This window comes from Cyprinus carpio, chromosome B2, assembly GCF_018340385.1.
Source record: "Cyprinus carpio isolate SPL01 chromosome B2, ASM1834038v1, whole genome shotgun sequence".
Classification (NCBI taxonomy): Eukaryota; Metazoa; Chordata; class Actinopteri; order Cypriniformes; family Cyprinidae; genus Cyprinus; species Cyprinus carpio.
The window spans coordinates 30,723,296-30,746,558 of record NC_056598.1 but is presented as its reverse complement, the minus strand read 5'-3'; the positions used below and the strand labels follow the sequence as shown (position 1 = coordinate 30,746,558).

Sequence of the window (23,263 nt, the reverse complement as noted above, 5' to 3'; positions counted from 1 at the left end):
TTTATGAATGGATAACAAAACACATTTCCATTTGGACCTTAATTTAATGTCACCGTCTCAAATTAAACGACTATAAATGTGGTTTTTACACCTGGATTTTAATGTGGTCAAGAGTGATCTGATTGTGATTCGATCATTTAAAGTTTTAATGCCAAGTGTGATCCGTATGTGATCTGTAATAAGGCAAAGAATGCACTTGAAAGAATTTGAATCTACTGTTTATTCAGAATCATTGTAAGACATTGAAGTGTTATTTTATATAATAAGGGAAATAAGACAAAGGCATTAATATTTAGTCCTTAATGTTAGCGTAACAAAGTGGCAAAATAATTCTTACTCAGAAATTTTCAAACCTGCACTGCATGTAAGTAAATAAAAAGCAGGATTTTCAAATGACTCGTTTACAGCAGTTTTTAACACATATTTTGTCAAACATAAGTATTTTGTATACATTCTAATCTTTATTGCTAATAACAATGAGATAAGAAAAAGATCCTCTTGAAGATTCAAATAAGTGAAAACATTTCCATTGTTATCAAAAGCAAAAATTCTGATATAATATAATAAAGAAGTGATTACTTGCATTTAATGATTAGTAAAATACTTTTATATTATAGAGTAGATAGTTCAAACTTTTTAGCTTTTATGACCTAACACTAACAGTATAGCATTTTCTTGAACTAAAATACTATTCATAAGACTAAAAATAAATCAAAGAATAAAAATAATAATTCATTTTTCTTCACTCATTATTCATTATGCTTGTTCAGAAGTACTTGTCTAAACTCGCAATAGCATCCTGTTTTGTGTGGTTCCTCCATTCATCTGGGATCTCACCTTGATCCTGAAATTTCATCTTGTAGTACTCTTCCAGCTCTTCCTGGAATCTGCAGACAAACCACTTCCAGTATGACAGCTCGGTGAGGTCAGGGGTGATGCTCCATTCAGCATAAACACCTCCTGCTGATTTGTAATCTTTATATGGAATGTATTCTTCAGATTCATGAGATGGGCAAAAACTCTTAGAACTTGCCACTAGAGTTGTGCAAAAGTCTGCACAAAGATTTTTTGTTCCTATATAATACCACCCATTCAGTCCTTCAGGTCGATGGAAAGGAACACTGTGAGGTTGTGGATCATGGTCTTCTGCTGTGTTGGTGCAGATGGCTCTACAGAAAGGACACTGAACCCAACAGCACTGACAGAGGTGTTCGTATAGAATCTCATCAGGCCTGTCCTTATTATCCAGCTTCTGTTGAAAAGATTTTGTACTGAATTCATTGCTAATGTCAGATATTATAGAAGGAAGTTCTTGTCCTATTACCTCTGCTAAGAGTTTTACATCAACATCATCACGACTCACTCCTTCAAGGTCATTTTCAGAGAAAATCAGCACATCTGATAGATTTAGTGTCAAAATCTTCAACCACAGATCAGCATCTCCACTGTTTTCATCGACCTCTTCAGATGCTGTCTGCACTGCTTCTATGATCTGCTTCTCTTTCTGTTTTAAATCATCTTTCATCTTGGGCAGAACACTGATGTTGAAGTTATCATTTATGTACCGACTGACTTCATCTCTGATGAAACTCTTGAAGTGTTCTTTGGGTTTACGCATGTAGGTTTTGTATTCCTCAAAACCCTCCTTTTCTGCCAGTGTCTTCAGGATGTGTTTCTCCAGATTAGATCTGTTTCCATTCAGTGATTCACAGTTTGATCTCATGTCATCGGCCAAATCCCGGGCAGTTTTTTTGTAGACGCTCTGCTGAATGGGTTCTTTGAGTTTGTTACAGATGATCTCTCCTATAATGGTAGCTGAGGTTGCCCCCTGACAGTATTTCTGGAAAATGCTGTAATATTCTTCTCTCTTTCTTGCAAAATAGTGAACAGGATCATTGCCTTCCCTGAAAATGTTGTGTTGTTTCACGAAAGTCATTTGTTCTTTATTGAATATGGCAAATACCAAATCACTAAAGAAGTGTTTCTTGAACGTATACTTCGTAGTTTCTTTTTCCTCATGTTCTACTAACTTTGCTCTGATGAAACCAGTGAGTTCTTGAATGTAAGTTTTATTGTAGCCCATCTTTGCAATGTTATATGACATAATCATTTTATATACTTGCTCAACAATGTCTGTAATTAGTTTGTTGATTTGGGCATCATACTCTTTAGAATAACCAAGAAATTTTAATAGTTTGTCAACTTTATAAAGTTGTATATAGGCTGAATAGCTTGAAATATTTAAAATATTGCACTTTTGGTTTTTTGTGCTGAGGTCTGAAAAATTTTCATTGTCACTAAGGACCTCCTTCATGTCTTTTAAAATGTCAATGTCTTGGACTTGAGGTGTGTCTTTGGTAATCTCACTCACACAACGATTCCAAAATGAATCAAACTCTCTTTTCAGGATTTTATCATCATTTGCTTTGTGTTTGAGAATTAAGGCAAGATTTTTGGCCTTCTCAAGGAGAGCGTTTTCATTTTGTGTCCTCTGAGCGTCTATGTTTTTCTTCAGTACTCTCTGCTGAAGCACCTCATTAAGTTTCCTCTGCGTTTCCCTAACAATGTTTTCCTGTATGTGTGAAACCTTTATTTCAAAAGATTTTTTCCACTGAATCAGTATACTGGCATTGGTGTCTCTCTCAAAGAATTCTGTCATAGATTTTTTCACTTCTGCACTTTTTACATTTAGTTCATCTTGAAGATCTGTTTCCTCAACCACATTGATTGCTCCATTTTCTATTTGGTTCTGTAGTGTGTTTTCAGTTTCCAACATTGCCTTCCGAAGACTCCAGGTCCACTTACTGTATTCTGTCTCCAGTTTCCTATAAGCGGCGATCTCCAGGGCATTTTTGAAGCTGAACACAAAGCGTTCCTTCAGCAAAGCCTCCCAGAGATTTGTAATGTGACTTTTTATGTCTGTCAGCATCATGCCATTTGAGTTTGAGGCATGAGAAAGAATAGTTTTCTTAAGGTCTTGAACATTTTCACAATATGAAGGGTTTGATGGTGCCATTGGTGGGCTGCCTTCCCAGAGCTGAGCAAAATACATCACATCTTTCTGTACATCGAATGCAATGACATCACTAAATCGTTCTGCATCACAGACTTCATCTTCAGCAGCGAGTCTTGTCATCTTATCCAGTGTCTCCTGCAGTCGTCTCCTTCCCTCCATGTTTTTCTCTCCAGCTGTGACGTCTGAAACGTTCTGATGCACAAACACACAGCTGGGAGTCAGTCTGACCTCCTTCATCCTCATGAAGGCCTGAACAACAATCTGGAGAATGTCCTGCATCTCAGATGGGTTTTCTCCAAAGATGTTAACTAATGTCAGATTTCCAAGACCAACAACAAATGTGGCCAATTCATTGTCATGATGTCTGGTTGAACCTCCTGCCAGTTCTAGAGCACGAAGACCTTCAGTATCAATGACCAGAATATAGTCAATGTTCTTCTGTGTTTTCATCTCGTCTGACACTTTGACCAACTGCATGAAGGCTCCTCTGGTGCACCTGCCAGCACTGACCGCAAACTGGAGTCCAAACATGGCGTTCAGCATGGTGGATTTCCCAGAGCTCTGAAGCCCTAAGACTGACAGCACAAAGACTCTCTGGTCTCCCAGTTTGTGGATGAGTTCATTTATAACAGCAGAGATCCAGACCAGAGGAACATGAGCCGCATCTCCATCCATCAGCTCCAGTGGAAATCCAGAGATCATCATCTCTGCTGCGAGACTCGGGAGAGACGAGAAATCAAACTGCAGATCTTTCTTGTTCTCCTTCACAGATGAACATGATTCATAGATCTGACCGATCTCCCTCATGATGTGCTCCAAACCAAAGGTTGCATCTTGAAGTTTCTTTGATAAATCCAAAAGTTCTGTTTGTTTTGGCAACAGTTCCACAGATTTATTACTGCTACTGCTCTTACTTAGTTTTGAGACTTCTGTCCATGTTCTGTTATACTTGTGAAGTAGATCAGAAAGATCAGCTGAGGTATATTCATCCAGGAGAATTCTGAGCCACTTAAGGAAAAACATTGACTTATTTGTAGCATGTGAGTTCATTTGTTTCATGAATAAATTTATAAACTCACTGATCGGAGCTTTATGCTGCTCTTCACGGATTTTCCTCATCTCACCCTTTTTATTACTAATTTCCATTTCTGGGTCATCCCCTTGAGGTCGATTTAGCTCTTTATTCATCTTACACCACTGATGCCACAGTGTGCCCTGATGAGGCAGAAATGATTCTTTGATTTTTGTCAGATCTTTCTTCTCTAGTAAACCTATCATATGCTGTGCTGCATCCTTTCCTGTCTTGCAGTCATCATCATCTTCCTCATCTACTCTGATGTCTGAGTGTTTGGACACATCTTCAAGTCTGAAAGTGAAAGCAGATGGGAGACAATCTGTAATAGCTTTTCTGAGATCTTCAGACACATCTGCCTGACCCCTGTCCTTCAAACCAATTTTATATTTTCCATTCCTCTGCTCAGTGAGAGCTAAATCATTCTCAGGAAGAAGGAAAATCAGTGGCTTTGGATCCTTGTAGAGGCTTTGGATTTTTGTCATTGTTTTGTCATTCCTGTCCAGCATTGGTAAAACAACAACATTGACTGAGGCCATGCTAGTCATTATATCCAGCTGTTTCTCATGTTCTCCTGCATCACCGTGTAGATTACAGAAGGCAACACGGTCAGTGAATTTGTCATCATCTGTCCTGGAGGGGCAGAACCAGGCGGTCTCCACCACTCCGTCCATCAGGACTCTGGTTCTGCTGCTGCCAGGGCAGTGTCTGTGGAAGAACGTGTGGTGTTTCTCATTGATCAGATTGTTGATCAGCTGAGACTTGGATGAGGACACAGAGCCAAACCTGAAGAAAAACACCATTGGAGATTCTGCCTTCCAGACTGGCTGGCTTTGACTCATGGTTTCACTGTCGTTGTTTTTTATCTTCCAGCTCTGGTTAGTTTCTCTGAATGTCCAGAGAGGAAACTCGATCTGTTGTGTGAATGGATCAGGAACAAGCAGAGGCAGAGCATACTGACACTGAGATAGTTTAGTGACCATCAGCTGCTTCAGGAAACCATCAGCAAAATGAAACACAGCCATCTGAACATCCATCGGGTGAATCGGGTCTGTGTTGCTCTTTCTTTCATCAGACAAAGATAGCCTTTCAAAAAGTTCACTAAACACATCAACATTGTCTGCAGATGATTGTTTGGATTTTTGTTGTTTTCCACTGTGATGCTCACTAGTCTTTGTAACTGTGATACTTCTTGCTTTATAGTTCATCATCAGTAGCTTCTGTAAGAACATATGTACCAGCTGATCCTCAGTGCAAAACCCATGGGACTGTAATGAATGTGCAGTTATCTGAAGAACATCTGAAGCTCTCAGTTTATTGTTGAACTTGGCTTCAAGTTGAAGTCTGTGAAAAAGTTCCTCTACTTCTTTTTTCAGTTCTTTTCCTCTTGTTCCAAGGTCTTTGGCTGTTTTGGCCTGTAAAATAAGCTAACAGTCATTTGTCTAACAGGATATTTTATGCAAACAGATTACCAGACACCATATCGCTTTATGCTTCAGTCAGACATGATCAAGAACTTATACTTGGATACTTTTACAAAACTACTTAAATTTAGAGGTATAGATGTGCATCAGTATTGTCTGTACATTTTTCTTCTTCTGGGCAATGAATTTGTTCCCATTAGTTTATCTCAAAACTGATTTATATAGTGAGAATAAAATATTTTTCTATGATTCAACAGACTTTTGTATGACCACTATATTCAACATCTGCACCCTTCATCCCTTTGTCATTATGGGGTATGTACTGTAGATTGATGTGAATAAAAAATTTAGCATTAGCTTGCAACTTGCAACAATTCAAATAAAATTCCCACCAATCACACTTTTAGCTATATATCCCATATAACCAAGTGTTTTCAGTTACTCTGGTTGGTTTACACTTCACACAGAACTTACCCGGTCTCTCTCTCCGTTTTCTTTTGTGATTGTGTTGTCCATGTTGTCTTCAACAGTTCTGGCTTGATCTAGTAGGAAAAAAGAAAGTGAATGTTCATTCTACATAATTATTGCAGAGTGGGTAGACTTTGTGTTGGTTAGTTTGTAACCACCTTTACATTCACCCAGATTCATGGCATCTATTCGGGATTTGCTGGCACGGGAGATTTTATTTCTCATTACACTTAACCTTTGGGTGCAAAAGAAGCCCCATGATTGTCAACACATTATCAGAAGCTATTTGCTGGATACTGGCTAACAATTATTAAATTTTCATCTAATTCACCTGTTCGATGATTTTTTTAAATATCTCCCCTCCCAATGCCATCCCAGCCACAAATATCCTGACAGCCCAAAAAGCTTTTGCTGAGCTTGGGATTTCCATTGCTCAAGAGAAAACTTTAGGCCCAATCCAATTCATCGAATTTCTGGGCATCAGTCTAGATTCAGTGAAATTTGAGGCTTCTCTGCCAAAAAAGAAACAATCGCTAGAATAATCCTAGTCACTTTTTCCCTAGTAGAAAGCCTGAAGTGTTCCAAATGCGGTCACCTCATTTTCACAATGCACATAATTCTCCAAGACCACCCTTTCATCTCACATCTCCTTACACTCGCATCTTCGGCTCAAGCCCTAGAGGATCAAATTACAATAACTCAGGCATGCTGCAACAAACTTAGCTTATGGATCACCCTCCTTAAACAATGAAACGGCTTATCCTTCTTCTACAATGATCTAGTTTATCTCCCCAACGGCATTAAACTATTCACTGTTGCGGCCCCCTCCTTCGATTTTGGGGGATTTTACCAAGGCCATTGGTTTGCATCTCCATGTCCCCCTCAGCTGCTTGACTCTCCCCAGTCCTCAGCGCTGTTTGAACTCTACCCTCTAGTTGTGGCCGCTTTTCTATGGGAGAAAGATTTAACCTCAAGCAGTATCATGGTTTACTGCGACAACAAAGCGAACATTCACTGCATAAATAAAGGCTGTTCTTATTCCCCCGCTCTCATGCCATTCCCGGATCCAAAAATGAAATCACTGACGCTCTTTCTCGTGTAATGTTTCAGAATTTCAGAGCATTGTCTCCAGAGGCAGACCCATCTCCAACCAGTGCCTCACTATTCACAACTTATCTTCCCATTACCCATCCCTTAAAACCCCCTTCCCTCGATTCTATACTCCAAACTGTTTCATCCAGAACCCATTCTTATCTAACAGCTTGGAGATGTTTCAAAGCATTCCACCTCTTGTATAACCTGCCATTTCCTGATTTCTTCCTTATCTTAATCACTTCATTTGTCTTAATTCCTCCAAGAACCTCCAGGCTGGGACTATCAATGTTTACCTAAGCAGCATCCAATTTTTTTCACAAATTAATCTATGGCTCCCCTTCCACCAAAATAAATAATTATCAAACCTCTCTCCTAAATTAAAAGAATTCAGTGCTCTCAACCATCAAGCCTGGATGCCAGACTTCCTATAATTTTTGACAGCTGTACCCCCTCAAAAATAATAAGTGCATGATGCCCCTGACACTACAATACAAAATTATTTGTCAAATAAATTGGTGAAAAATGACTGAATTAATAATACTTTAAGTAGGTTAAGATGAAATTTAAAATTGTGTCCCCTGGTCTAGAACCGCCCCTGATTTTCACTTAGTGTAAATAGCTGCAGCCAGGAAGAATAGGCCATTAAATATACATTTTCAACCTCCTCCCGTCACCAATTCAGCCATATCAGGCCCCCTTTTTCTTACATCCAATTCAGGAGCTCTCAGTCTAAATCCCCTTTTGACCCTCTCTAACCACCCCATTAAACGTTTTTAGTTCCGAAAACATTTAAAACTATTCCTCGCTCAATCAGGCATACATGCAGAAAAATTTTCCAGCCACTCCTTTCGCATCGGGGCGGCCTGCATCTGAAAAAGGCCTTCAAGAGCTATATCAGGTTTACACTGTAAAAAATGGATTGAGCTATCTACTTTTAAAAATTATGGTAACAATGTAACAATATTTTTGAGTAGATTTTTGAATGGAATCTACCTGAATAAATAATGTAAAATCTCCTAAATTAATTAATCTATGAAACAGTGAATTTAATATAATTAGTGAAATGTGCTCATTTATTTTAAGTTGATTCTCAAAAGTTTGTGATTTTGAGTAAGACATTTAAAAGACTGTATATACAGCCAGACAGCCATAGAAAAGGGTGGATACATATTGTAAAATACTGCACTAGCACGAGCAAAGCTATTGCTCAGTGAACAAGGCATAATGCCTTATAGGAGTATTCATAACAATAATCTCTACTTTTCTGCACAATGGTAATGACAGAAACTTCAACACAACAGAAACTCTTTCAAATGTCAAACGTAACTGAACATTAAACATTAATAGATGTTTCCCTTGACTCAAAAACACATAAAATACCACTTAATTTCAATATTTACTCTCCATATCCAGCCATATATGCAAAGCATGTTGGGAAATATCAATCACCGCTCAAATAAAACTGCAAAATTGAACTAATTCTCTTAAAATAAATAGGTAACCTTCTTTCCAGCTGACTGAATTTAATAATAATAAAAAAACTTTCATTGTACCTCCGTCTGATGTTTGTGTGAGCTCTCCATCCATTGTTTCCATTCTCACTGCTTATTCGGTGGCGGACGGGGCTCTCCCTTCTGATGCAGTGAGCCACCACTCCCTTCAGTCACAGTGTGAGCCCCACCTCCCTCTGTAGTTTTGAGTTGTGCTGTTACGTCTGTTTCACACAAACTCCATCTACAGTGCGTTTTTTTCTGCACCCATGTTGAGGCAAGGGTGCGGTCCGGCTGTGATCCAGCAGCCAGTACCGCCACTCCCTATAAGCAGAGTACGCAGTTTGCGTAGGGCACCAACTCTGAGGGGGGCACCATCAGGGCCATGCACAGGCATTTTGAGGGGCAGTTGCCCAAACCAAAAAAAGGGGCACAAGGAGGTTGCTTGTTAATTCAAATTATCCAGTTGTTACAAATATACAATTAAAAGAGAAAACAGCACACTCTGTAACCATTTATTTTATTTTAGATGTTTTGATAAAGGTGGGCTCTCACTCACTCTCTGAGCCTGCTTGTCTCATCTTCAATGTACATCTTGGCAACTGTACATTTTTACTATCATGTGACCATGTATTTTCGGATCACCCATCATTTCTGCCAGACTGTGAAAAGGAGAAACACACGGGAGGAGTGGAAGGCACCCATTTACTTTAAAAACTGTTTTTGGCTTGTCAAAGTACAATTTTAGCATAACAGATGTAACGGTTGTTACATCAAAGCAAATTTATCCAGGTCTAAAAATATTTATGATACATATAGGTGATTTAGCAACATATAAAACCATGCAAATCATTAGCTAAATATTAGCCTGAACTGGTAAGTAGCCATTTTTTTTTTCAAAATGGCAGCTATGGGGCAAAGTGAGCCAAATGCTGTGGGGTAAATTGAGTCAGCGTTTTAACTTACCCCACCATAAGACACTGTAGGGAAATCTCTGAATTATAAAGTCAAGTCAAGTCAAGTCAGGTCTGCTTTATTGTCAATTCTTCCACATGTACAGTACATACATACAGAGAATCGAAATTGCGTTACTCTCAGACCCCCGGTGCATACGGATAACACTAACAGTAGAGCCTAAAAATCTAGATCAAATATAAAATATAAGATAAAAGTATACAATAAGGGAATGTAAAAAAGACATAATAGAAAAAATAAAATAAAAATAAGGTTAAATAAAAGCAGCGCAAGCCACATGGCAGATAGAGTGCAAACCAGTGAACAAACAGTGCAGATAAAAAAAGATATTTAGTGCATAAAAAATAGCTTATTCAGTCTGATTAAAAGTGACAAAGTGACAAAGGGCTCAAGAGCAGTTATTTTATTAAACTGACTGATGAGGTGGTGGAATGATGTCAGTTCCATGGTGAATGAGTGAATGAGGTAGTGAGCAGACCACTGCTGCACAAAGTGACTGGTGCATGACATCGTATGTTAGAGGGAGGGGGGGTGGAAGGACATGGGGATGTGGGACCTGGGGGGGGAGGTTGGGGGGGGGGTTCATAGTTCAGTGGTGCCTGAGGCAGAAGAGGGATGGGGGGGGCAAGTTCGGGAGCGAGTTCAGCTTCCTGACAGCCTGATGGATGAAGCTGTCCTTCAGTCTGCTGGTCCTGGCCTGGAGACTCCGCAGTCTCCTCCCTGATGGCAGCAGACTGAAGAAGCTGTGTGATGGGTGAGTGGGATCACCTGCAATGCAGAGGGCTTTTCGAGTGAGACGGGTTCCCTAAATGTCCTGGAGGGAGAGGAGAGAGACACCAATGATCTTCTCAGCTGCTCTCACTATGCGTTGCAGAGTCTTCCGGCAGGACGCGTTGCAGGCGCCATACCACACAGTGATGCAGCTGGTCAGAATGCTCTCGATGGTGCCTCTGTAGAAGGTGTACATGATGGGGGGTGGGGCTCTGGCTCTCCTCAGTTTGCGGAGGAAGTAGAGACGCTGCTGTGATTTCTTGGCCAGTGCTGCAGTGTTGTCGGTCCAGGAGAGGTCCTCTGTGATGTGCACACCCAGGAACTTGGTGCTGCTCACTCTCTCCACAGTCGCACTGTTGATGGTCAGAGGAACATGCTGAGTGTGCGCTCTCCTGAAGTCAACAACAATCTCCTTCGTCTTCTCCACGTTCAGAGAGAGATTGTTGTCACTGCACCACCCGGCCAGGCGGCTCACCTCGCTCCTGTAGTTTGTCTCATCTCTGTTGCTAATGAGACCCACCACAGTCGTGTCATCCGCAAACTTAATGAAGAGGTTGGAGTTGTGTGACGGTGTGCAGTCGTGGGTCAGCAGAGTGAAGAGGAGGGGGCTCACTGGGGCACATCCTTGGGGGGCCCCAGTGTTCAGTGTGATGGTGCTGGATGTGTTGCTGCCGACACGTACTGCCTGAGGTCTTCCAGTCAGAAAGTCCAACAGCCAGTTGCACAGCGAAGTGTTGAGCCCCAGCTCGACCAGTTTGTGAATGAGCTGTTGAGGGATGATTGTGTTGAATGCTGAACTGAAGTCTATGAACAGCATTCTGACGTATGAGTCTTTTTTGTCTAGATGTGTGAGTGCTGAGTGGAGGGTAGTTGAGATGGCATCATCGGTCGACCGGTTGGACCGATATGCAAACTGGAATGGGTCCAGGGAGGTGGGGAGGGCAGACTTGATGTGGTGCATGACTAGCCGTTCGAAGCACTTCATGAGGATGGGAGTAAGTGCAACAGGACGGTAGTCATTGAAGCAGGATGGAGATGGCTTCTTCGGGACTGGAATGATGGTGGTAGCTTTGAAGCATGTGGGAACAACAGCCTGACTAAGTGAGATGTTGAAAATGTCTGTGAAGACATCAGTGAGTTCTGCTGCACAGTCTCTCAGTACACGCCCAGGAATGTTGTCAGGACCCGGAGCTTTGCGTGCATTGATCCTGCTGAAGGATCTCCTCACGCTGTCCGGGTTAGCATCATCACCTGGTCACTGGGAGGAGGTGGAGTCTTCTGTGCAGTGGAGCTGTTTTGTGCCTCAAAGCGAGCGAATAAGGTGTTCAGCTCGTTCAGCAGAGAGATGTTTCTGTCACAGGTCCGCTGTGGGGGCTTGTAGTCCGTAATGGTCTGTATCCCCTGCTACAGGCTCCGAGTGTCTCTGCTGTCGCTGAAACGATGGGCTATCCTCCTGGAGTACTGTCTCTTAGCCTCTCTGATGCCGCGGGATAGGTTGGCCCTCAGGCAGTACGTGTTGGAAAGTTAATGTGTTGGTGTATTTTTGGAAACACACTCTTTAAGTCAGCATGGTTGAAATCCCCAGCTATGATGAGAAAAGCATCGGTGTGTGTTGTCTGCTGCTCACTGATGTGCTGGTACAGTTCATTTAGTGCATCGTTCCTGTTGCTGTTGTTGTTGTTTGGGGGGAATGTAAACCGAAACGAGCAGTATGGCAGATATATTCCCTCGGCAGATAGAACGGCCGGCACTTAATAATCATAAACTCCACCAGGGTTGAGCAGTGTTTGCAGATCACAACAGCATCGCGGCACCACGCGTCATTGATGTAAACACAAAGCCCGCCGCCGCGGGTATTTCCTCCCGCGACGCGAGCTCTGTCTGCTCGATAGCACGTCAGCTGGTCGAGCTGAATGGCGCAGTCCGGAACGCTGTCGCTGAGCCATGTTTCCGTGAATACAAACACGCAACAGTCTCTTACAGTCCTCTGAGTTGAACGTAGTAATCGGATGTAGTCCAGTTTATTGTCCAAATAGCGTACGTTAGCCAGTATGATGGTGGGGATAGATGGCTTGTGTGGGTTAGCCATTAGCCTAGCCCGGATACCTCCGCACTTACCCCTCTTCTGCTTCCTCTCACGCCGCTTGTGGTGCCTCCACTGTGGGCGAGATGCAGTAGTGGGGGTTGGTGATGATGTAGGCCTCCGGAGTAGTCCGAGGGTCCGCAGCTGTTCTGCGTGCGCGGAGTTTAACTCTAAAAATGCGGCTCTGCCGACATCCAGCAGAAACTCACGACTGTATGCGCGCTTAAAGACAGATAGACGCGATGACGAAAGGAGGCGTACAAAAACACTGTGACTCACAAAACACGAAAACACCGTTCTGTCGGGACAGAGAGAAGCCGCTGCGTGTGGACGCGCCGCCATCTTGGTACACTAAACAACCTTCTTGGTACACTAAACAAACTGCCATTTTAATGTGATATTAAAGGGATAGTTCACCCAAAAATCAAAATTATGTCATTAATGACTCACCCTCATGTCGTTCCAAACCCGTGAGACCTCCGTTCATCTTCGGAACACAGTATAAGATATTTTAGATTTAGTCCGAGAGCTTTCTGTTCCTCCATTTGAGAATGTATGTACGGTATACTGTCCACGTCCAGAAAGGTAATAAAAACATCTTCGAAGTAGTCCATGTGACATCAGAGGGTCCGTTAGAATTTTTTGAAGCATCGAAAATACATTTTGGTCCAAAAAATATCAAAAACTACGACTTTATTCAGCATTGACTTCTCTCCCCGGGTCTGTTATGAGCGCGTTCACAGCACATCCAGTTCGCGAACAAATCACTCGATGTAACCGGATCTTCTTGAACCAGTTCACCAAATCGAACTGAATCGTTTGAAATGGTTCGCGTCAACAATAAGCATTAATCCACAAATGACTTAAGCTGTTAACTTTTTTAACATGGCTGACACTCCCTCTGAGTTCAAATAAAACCAATATCCCGGAGTAATTCATTTACTCAAACAGTACACTGACTGAACTGATGACCGAGCCAGATAACGAACGAAACATTGACTCTGTTCTGTTCTTCTCCGCGAACCGGTTCTTTCAGACAGTTTGATTCAATAAACCGGTTGCCGAAAACGGTTCACCAGTTCTTTTGCGCTCGACGTAATGACTTCATTGGCGATGATTGCACTTGATTTAAGCCTTCGGTTTACCCGCGCTCATAACATTAGCACAGAATCAGTTCAGAATCAATCACCAAAAGAACCAGTTCAGTTCAGACGCGCTGTGTGTCAGTCTGCTTCACGCATGCGCAGTATCATCAGCTCCTCGGTTCTCGAATCGGACGCGTCCGACAGAAACGGTTCTTGACTCGAGAACGAGTCAATGTTTCGTTCGTTATCTGGCTCGGTTCAGTCAGTGTACTGTTTGAGTAAATGAATTACTCCGGGATATTGGTTTATTTGAACTCAGAGGGAGTGTCAGCCATGTTAAAAAAGTTAACAGCTTAAGTCATTTGTGGATTAATGCTTATTGTTGACGCGAACCATTTAAAACGATTCAGTTCGATTTGGTGAACTGGTTCAAGAAGATCCGGTTACATCGAGTGATTTGTTCGCGGACCGGATGTGCTTTGAACGCGCTCATAACAGACCCGGGAGAGAAGTCAATGCTGAATAAAGTCGTAGTTTTTGATATTTTTTGACCAAAATGTATTTTCGATGCTTCAAAAAATTCTAACGGACCCTCTGATGTCACATGGACTACTTTGAAGATGTTTTTATTACCTTTCTGGACGTGGACAGTATACCGTACATACATTCTCAATGGAGGGACAGAAAGCTCTCGGACTAAATCTAAAATATCTTATACTGTGTTCCGAAGATGAACGGAGGTCTCACAGGTTTGGAACGACATGAGGGTGAGTCATTAATGACATAATTTTGATTTTTGGGTGAACTATCCCTTTAAGTGAAAGAAAGTGAAAGTGACATACATACAGCCAAGTATGGTGAACCATACTCAGAATTTGTGCTCTGCATTTAACCCATCCAAAGTTCACACACACAGCAGTGAAAAAAAAGTAAAAATTATGAGAAGGGATGTGGTGGATTGTGTGGAAATTTTTTCTGTGGCACCCGGGGAGCTGTTGGGGGTTCAGTGCCTAGCTCAAGGGCACCTCAGTCATGGGATTGTCGGCCCGAGACTCGAACCCACATATTATTTGTAGTTTATATGATAGAGAAAGTGTACAAGTGCACCAAATCCTTCTCTGATAAGAACCAGAAAATGCTTTTCATCGCATTATAGTCAGATATATCTTTTCACCCGTAGTTCCTAATGACCAACAAACTCTCTGTTTAGTCTGTTTTTAAGAAGGCTACAACATTAGTGTTCAACATATTGTTTCAGAAATGCAAACAATGAAATTTTGAAATTTAAACTTCATTTGGTTGGTTTTATCTGGTTTAACCCTTTGTCATAGATACATTCTGATCATTTAAAATGATTGGAATGCTTTCATTCGGATAGGATAGGATTGGTTAGGATAGATACTTTCAGTGTACTTCTGCATTCAACTTATCTTGAGGGCCACTTAAGTAAAAAGGTGGCTAATCTTACCCTACTCTCCCCTATGAGACATTTAATTTAATATGTACAGCATAAATCTATATTATATACTAATAAACAACTCATTTAGAACTTTAATATTATTTTTAACTATTTATAGGCCTACTATTAATTTGGTTTTAATAAAATATGATGTGTTATAGTGATCATAATGGGAAATATACTTAATTACAAGAGTTAAAGTGTGACAAACTGCTAAATATTCTATATGATGATTTACCTGCTGGCTTGCTGGAGCTTTGAATTCATATTTGCAATGCTGTGTTGCCTTTAGCTGCCTTCATTAGCTTTTTTTCTCTCTTTCTTTCTTTTTTGTGTGGGTTTTTTTTTCTACAAAGTGTGCCAACAACAGCAAATTTGGTGTTATCTATATTAGATCTGATCGGGTACAATAATTTGACATTCTAATTCTAAGAACATGGATAGCCTATATTTAGTACAAGTTGTTAGCACTTTTATAAGGCCGAGTCATTACCGACAAAAATAAAAGCAAAAAAACTACCAACTAATTACTAATTCAGTGGATCAACCACTGACTAATGTGGATGATAATGCATCTATCTGGTAATGCAAGGTTCTTCGGGGATCGTGGTCTCCACTCTCCAGACAGCGGCACTCAGATTGTGGGTGATGCTGCGGAGTGGCCCTGCATGGAGGTTTACATAAAATACCTCAAAATAAATATGTAAACACACAGATCACAGTGGAAACACTAGAAGTCTCATGTTACGGTCGTTACGATTGCAATGACAATATCTCGGATCAACATTGTTCTTGTAGCCTACTGCACAATAGGACTTTACTATATTATAGAACTATATTATACTGTAGAAACTCTAGAAATATAAGCCTAGAAATATTAAAACATACTTCTTGTTATTATAATGTAAAAAAGGGGAAAAACAATAATATATTATTTAAATTGTAAAGTATTTGAGCATGGTACCTTATGAATGAATACTTGTTTTGCTGATTATATAAAAAAAACCTTTTTTCATTAGAAAGAAAGAAAGAAAGAAAAAAAGAAGCATGATTAGCAAGCGACTAGCATGTTGCTAGCATGTCGCTAGTATGTTTCTAGCATCATTAGCATGTTGCTAGCATGATTAGCATGTTACTAGCATTTTTATAGTATTTTGATAATGTTATTATTGTTTTGATATTTTGTTTCTAGCATGATTAGCATGTTGCTAGCATGTCGTTAGTATGTTTCTAGCATCATTAGCATGTTGCTAGCATGTTGATAACATGATTAGCATGTTGCTAGCATGTTTCTAGCATGACTAGCATGTTGTTAGCACGTTTCTAGCATGATTAGCATGTTGTTAGCATTTTTCTACCATGATTAGCATGCAACTAGCATGTTGCTAGCATGTTTCTAGCATGTTGTTAGCATGACTAGCATGTTGCTAGTATATTTCTAGCATGATTAGCATTCGACTAGCATGTTGCTATCATGATTAGCATGTTGCTAGCATTTTTCTAGCATGATTAGCATGTTGCTAGCATGTTTCTAGCATGACTAGCATGCGACTAGCATGTCGTTAACATGTTTCTAGCATGATTAGCATTCGACTAGCAAGTTTCTAACATTATTAGCATGTTGCTAGGATAGATAGATAGATAGATAGATAGATAGATAGATAGATAGATAGATAGATAGATAGATAGATAGATTAGAAATATTAGATGAGTAGATAGATAGATAGATATATAGATAGATAGAAACAGGCAGATAGATAGATAGATAGATAGATAGAAAAAGTTTGGAGATAGAAAAAGTTTGAAGATAGATACTGTAGATAGATAGATAGATAGATAGATAGATAGATAGATAGATAGATAGATAGATAGATAGATAGATAGATAGACATAGAATGGTAGTTTAATTGAGTCTAGGGCTTCAGGGAGTTCAGATCTGAATTTTTGGTTTGTGCACTAATGACCCACCGTAGTCTTTGCTCAATTTGAGGACTATGCAATGTAAGTCTATGAGGTTTTTATGATTTTTAATATTAATTTTTAAGAAAACTGAAAGTCAAATCAGTCTGGAAAGATATAGCACATCAAGTCAGAACAGTCTGAAAGTCTGACCCGAGTTTGGAGTTTGTAGAGTTAAAGCTCTAGGAGGAGTTAGAGTTACAAAATTTTGGGTCAGAAGAAGAAGAAGAACTAGATAAAAAAGTTCGTCAAGACAAACTTTAAGTTGGCTTGAGAAAGCCTGAACAGAAAGTTTGAAAAGTTTAAAAAGTTTGAGAAGTTTGAGAAGTTTAAGAAGTTTAATAAAGCAAGTGATTAGCATATTGCTAGCATTACTAGCAAGTGACTAGCATGTCATTAGCATGACTAGCAAAGTTACTAGCATGTTTCTAGCATGATAAGCTAGTTACTAGCATGTTGCTAGCATGATTAGCAAATTATTAACATGTCGCTAGCATTTTTCTAGCATGATTAGCATGTTGCTAGCATGTTTCTAGCATGATTAGCATGTTACTAGCATGTTCGTAGCATGATTAGCAGGTTGCTAGCATGTCGCTAGCATGTTTCTAGCATGATTAGCAAGTGACTAGCATGTCGCTAACATGTTTCTAGCATAATTAGCAAGCTACTAGCATGTCACTAGCATGTTTCTAGCATAATTAAAATGTGACTTGCATGACACTAACGTTTCTAGCATAATTAACATGTCGCTAGCATGTTTCTAGCATGATTAGCAAGTTACTAGCATGTTGCTAGCATGATTAGCAAGTTACTAGCATGTCGCTAGCATGTTTCTAGCATGATTAGCATTTGACTAGCATGTTCCTAGCATGATTAGCAAGTTAACATGTCACTAGCATTTTTCTAGCATGATTAGCATGTTGCTAGCATGTTTCTAGCATGATTAGCACGTTACTAGCATTTTTGTAGCATGTTTAGCAAAAGTTACTAGCATGTTGCTAGCATGTTTCTAGCATGATTAGCAAGTGACTAGCATGTCACTAGCATGATAAGCAAGTTACTAGCATGTCACTAGCATGATTAGCAAGTTATTAGCATGTGACTAGCATGTTTCTAACATTATTAGCATGTTGCTAGGATAGATAGATAGATAGATAGATCGATAGATAGATAGAAATAGTCAGACGATAGATAGATAGATAGATAGATAGATAGATAGATAGATAGATAGATAGATAGATAGATAGATAGATTAGCACGTACGATAGATAGATAGATAGATAGATAGATAGATAGATAGATAGATAGATAGATAGATAGATAGATAGATAGATAGATAGATAGATAGAAATAGTCAGACAATAGATAGATAGATAGATAGATAGATAGATAGATAGGAATAGTCAGAAGATAGATAGATAGATAGATAGATAGATAGATAGATAGATAGATAGATAGATAGATAGATAGATAGAAACAGTCAGATGATAGATAGATGATAGATAGATAGATAGATAGATAGATAGAAATAGTCAGACGATAGATAGATAGATAGATAGATAGATAGATAGATAGATAGATAGATAGATAGATAGATAGATAGATAGATGAGTCTGAATGAGTTTGAATTGGGTTAGTAATAGTACATAGAAGGTAAGTCTGAATGAGTCTAATGGGCTTCAGTGTGTTTAGATTTGAATTTTTGACAGTTGGAGTTTACGGAATGTTCAGGTGAGCAGAGGCTTTTCAATGCAAGTCTATGGGATTTTTATGATTTTTAATCTTAATTTTTATGAAAACCATAAGTCCAATCAGTTAGAAAAGATATAACACACCCGGCGAGATCAGTCTGAAGAGCTGGGCTGAGTTTGGAGTCTGTAGAGTTAAAGCTCTAAGAGGAGTTAGAGTCAGAAATTTTAGTCTCAGAAAAAGAATAATAATAACTAGATAAAAAAGTTCGTCAAGACAAACTTTAAGTTGGCTTGAGAAAGCCTGAACAGAAAGTTTGAAAAGTTTAAAAAGTTTAAAAAGTTTGAAAAGTTTGAAAAGTTTGAAAAGTTTAAAAAGTTTGAAAAGTTTAAGAAGTTCAATAAAGCAAGAGATTAACATATTACTAGCATGTTGCTAGCATGTTTCTAGCATGATTAGCAATTGACTAACATGTTTCTAGCATGATTAGCATGATTGGCAAGCTACTAGCATGTCGCTAGCATTTTTACAGCATGATTAGCATGTGACTAGCATGACGCTAGCATGTTTCTAGCATGATTAGCATGATTGGCAAGCTACTAGCATGTTGCTAGCATGTTTCCAGCATGATTAGCATTTGACTAGCATGACGCTAGCATGTTTCTAGCATAATTAGCAAGTCACTAGCATGTTGTTAGCATGATTAGCAAGTGACTAGCATGTCACTAGCATGTTTCTAGCATGATTAGCATGTGACTAGCATGTTTCTAGCATGATTAGCATGTTACTAGCATGTCGCTAGCATGTTTCTGGCATGATTAGCATGTTACTAGCATGTCGCTAGCATGTTTCTAGCTTGATTAGCAAGTTACTAGCATGTCGCTAGCATGTTTCTAGCATGATAAGCGAGTGACTAGCATGTCGCTAGCATGTTTCTAGCATGATTAGCAAGTTACTAGCATGTCGCTAGCATGATTAGTAAGTTACTAGCATGTCACTAGCATTATAAGCATGTTACTAGCATGTTTCTAGCATGATTAGCAAGTGACTAGCATGTTTCTAGCATGATGAGCAAGTTACTAGCATGTCGCTAGCATGTTTCTAGCATGATTAACATGTGACTAGCATGACACTAGCATGTTTCTAGCATAATTAACATGTCGCTAACATGTTTCTAGCATGATTAGCAAGTCACTAGCATGTTGCTAGCATGATTAGCAAGTTACTATCATGACGCTAGCACGTTTCTAGCATAATTAACATGTCGCTAACATGTTTCTAGCATGATTAGCAAGTCAATAGCATGTTGCTAGCATGATTAGCAAGTTACTAGCATGTCGCTAGCATGTTTCTAGCATGATTAGCATGTGACCTGCATGTTCCTAACATGATTAGCAAGTTATTAACATGTCGCTAGCATTTTTCTAGCATGATTAGCATGTTGCTAGCATGTTTCTAGCATGATTAGCACGTTACTAGCATGTTCGTAGCATGATTATAAAGTTACTAGCATGTCGCTAGCATGTTTCTAGCATGATTAGCAAGTGACTAGCATGTCGCTAGCATGTTTTTAGCATAATTAGCATGTTACTAGCATGTTGTTACCATGATTAGCAAGTGACTAGCATTTCGCCATCATGTTTCTAGCATGATTAGCAAGTGACTAGCATAATTAGCATGTTACTAGCATGTTGTTACCATGATTAGCAAGTTACTAGCATGTTGTTAGCATGTTTCTAGCACGATTAGCATGTGACTAGCATGTTCCTAGCATGATTAGCAAGTTACTAGCATGTCGTTAGCATGATTAGCAAATGACTAGCATGTCACTAGCATGTTTCTAACATGATTATCATGCGACTGGCATGTCACTAGCATTATCAGCATGCGACTAGCATGTCACTAGCATGTTTCTAGCATGATTAGCAAGTGACTAGCATGTCGCTAGCATAATTAGATAGATAGATAGATAGATAGATAGATAGATAGATAGATAGATAGATAGATAGATAGATAGATAGAACTATAGATAGATAGATAGATAGATAGATAGATAGATAGATAGATAGATAGATAGATAGATAGATAGATAGATAGATAGATAGATAGATAGAAACAGTCAGATGATAGATAGATAGATAGATAGATAGATAGAAACAGTCAGATGATAGATAGATAGATGGATAGATAGATAGATAGATAGATGATAGATGATAGAAAGAAGTTTCTAGCATGATTAGCAAATGACTAGCATGTGGCTAGCATGATTAGCAAGTTACTAACATGTCACTAGCATGTTTCTAGCATGATTAGCATGTTACTAGCATGTTGCTAGCATGTTTCTAGCATGTTTCTAGCATGATTAGCAAGTGACTAGCATGTCACCAGCATGATTAGCAAGTTACTAGCATGTCGTTAGCATGTTTCTAGCATGATTAGCACGTTACTAGCATGTCATTAGCATGATTAGCAAGTTATTAACATGTTGCTAGCATTTTTCTAGCATGATTAGCATGTTGCTAGCATGTCTCTAGCATGATTAACGTTGCTAGCATGATTAGCATGTCACTAGCATGTTTCTAGCATGATTAGCATGTGACTAGAATGTAGTTAGCATGTTTCTAGCATGATTAGCATGTTACTAGCATGTCGCTAGCATGATTAGCATGTTACTAGCATGTCGCTAGCATTATTAGCAAGTTACTAGCATGTTGCTAGCACAATTAGCATGTTACTAGCATGTACCTAGCATGATTAGCAAAGTGACTAGCCTGTCGTTAGCATGATTAGCAAGTGACTAGCATGTCGCTAGCATGATTAAGATAGATAGATAAATACAAATAGTTAGATGATAGATAGATAGATAGATAGATAGATAGATAGATAGATAGATAGATAGATAGATAGATAGATAGATAGATAGATAGATAGAAATAGTCAGATGGTAGATAGATAGATAGATAGATAGATAGATAGATAGATAGATAGATAGATAGATAGATAGATAGATAGATAGATAGATAGATAGATAGATATAAATAGTTAGATGATAGATAGAAAGATAGATAGATAGATAGATAGATAGATAGATAGATGATAGAAATAGTCAGATGATAGATAGGACAGATAGATAGATAGATAGATAGATAGATAGAAATAGTTCGATGATAGATAGAAAGATAGATAGATTAGAAATATTAGATAGATGAGTTTGAATGGGTTTAAATGGATTAGAAATAGTACATAGAAGGGAAGCTTGATTGAGTCTAATGGGCTTCAGTTTGTTTAGATTTGAATTTTGACAGTTGGAGCTTGGCTCATCTGAACATTCCGTCAATGAAAGTCTGTGGGATTTTTATGATTTTTAATCTTCATTTTTATGAAAACCGTAAGTCCAATCAGTTAGAAAAGATATAGCACACCCGGCGAGATCAGTCTGGAGAGCTGGGCTGAGTTTGAAGTCTGTAGAGTTAAAGCTCTAGGAGGAGTTAGAGTCAGAAATTTTAGTCTCAGAAAAAGATTAATTTTTAGAATGTAAAGTTACATGATAAATGTTAACAATAATTTGGCCTTGGGGCAAAAGAGCCACATTACTTGTGTGTCCAACGTTCTTGAGCTGCCTTGCTGCTAAAAAAAAAACAAAAAAAAAAACCTAAAACTCCATTTTTCTATGGACCCTTGCTGTTTTCTGTTGTAATAAACAGCCTAGGCTATGACAACAGCTTATGAGTCCTTATGTGAGTACTATTATATTGACTATATGAAAATAGATAACTAATATAGTTTCCCTTTTTCACTTCATGTGTGATAACTTGAGAAATATGTTTTCAATACTATTAAAATAAGAAAAAAGTAATGGTACTTAGGACATTACAGTTTTTGCATTAATACTATATTGGGCTTTATTAAAGTTTATGAAAATAGAATGCATGTATATGCATTTTATATTTATGCACATAAATGAAACATTTTAAAATCTTTGAACAGATATTGAAGTATTTGCTGTCCTGTGGCGCCATCGTGTGGATAACATTAGCATTGTGGCCTTCATTTCTGAACAACATTATGAAAGGGGCCAATATTTTTTGAATGATTACAAATATTTAATGATTAGTTCACTGATAATATACCCACATTAAAATCGAATTTACTGATTCTGTATCTTATTTCACGCTTTAAGAGTTTATTTTTCAACTTACATTTTTAAGCAGTGATGAATGATAACTATGTGAGTTGATAAATTATTTTTTTGCAATTATAATACATAAACTATATAATGATGACAAAATTACAACAGTTATTTTTTTCATAATATTTACTATTGACAATACAAAATAAGCAGCCAAGACGAATGATTTTCTGTTTTTTATTATTCGCCAAGCTATTATGTATTTTGAAATAATCTTGTATGTGATTTGTCCGTTCTTGCGCCGAAAAGCCAGAATCACCGTCCTCTGTAACTCGAGAGATTGATGCAATTTGTTATTCTGCCCTTAGACAAAAATATCTCACAAGCACTCATTTTAATCTCTATATATTCTTCTAATTGTTTTGTCTTGATTTGCTGGAGTGTTTTAATGTAAAAGGCTGTAGTTTCTGTGTGTAGACTTTTTTCCCTTCCAGTGTTTAGAAAACGGCCGCCTCGCGCTGTCAAATAGTCTTTCATGTTCAGACTTA

General features: G+C 38.8%; 1 protein-coding gene across 1 annotated transcript; it reads right to left on the bottom strand.

Annotated features, from left to right (window-relative positions):
* Nucleotides 1–750: 750 nt before the first annotated feature.
* On the bottom strand, nt 751–9,034 carry LOC109099859 (interferon-induced very large GTPase 1-like). Its single transcript, XM_042719118.1, has 3 exons — nt 8,629–9,034; nt 5,987–6,054; nt 751–5,503 (listed from the first exon to the last, which is right to left on the bottom strand). Exons 1-3 carry the CDS (start codon nt 8,669–8,671, stop codon nt 767–769), a joined length of 4,848 nt encoding a protein of 1,615 aa, XP_042575052.1. The 5' UTR covers nt 8,672–9,034; the 3' UTR covers nt 751–766.
* Nucleotides 9,035–23,263: the final 14,229 nt, after the last annotated feature.

Bases quoted from the DNA above. Each gene is read 5' to 3' on its own strand.
- LOC109099859 (XM_042719118.1), bottom strand. From the start codon at position 8,671: ATGGAAACAATGGATGGAGAGCTCACACAAACATCAGACGGAG. The intron at 6,055-8,628 runs GTACAATGAAAG...TTTTCCTACTAG, and splicing joins CACACAAACATCAGACGGAG to ATCAAGCCAGAACTGTTGAA. The intron at 5,504-5,986 runs GTAAGTTCTGTG...CTTATTTTACAG, and splicing joins AAAACGGAGAGAGAGACCGG to GCCAAAACAGCCAAAGACCT.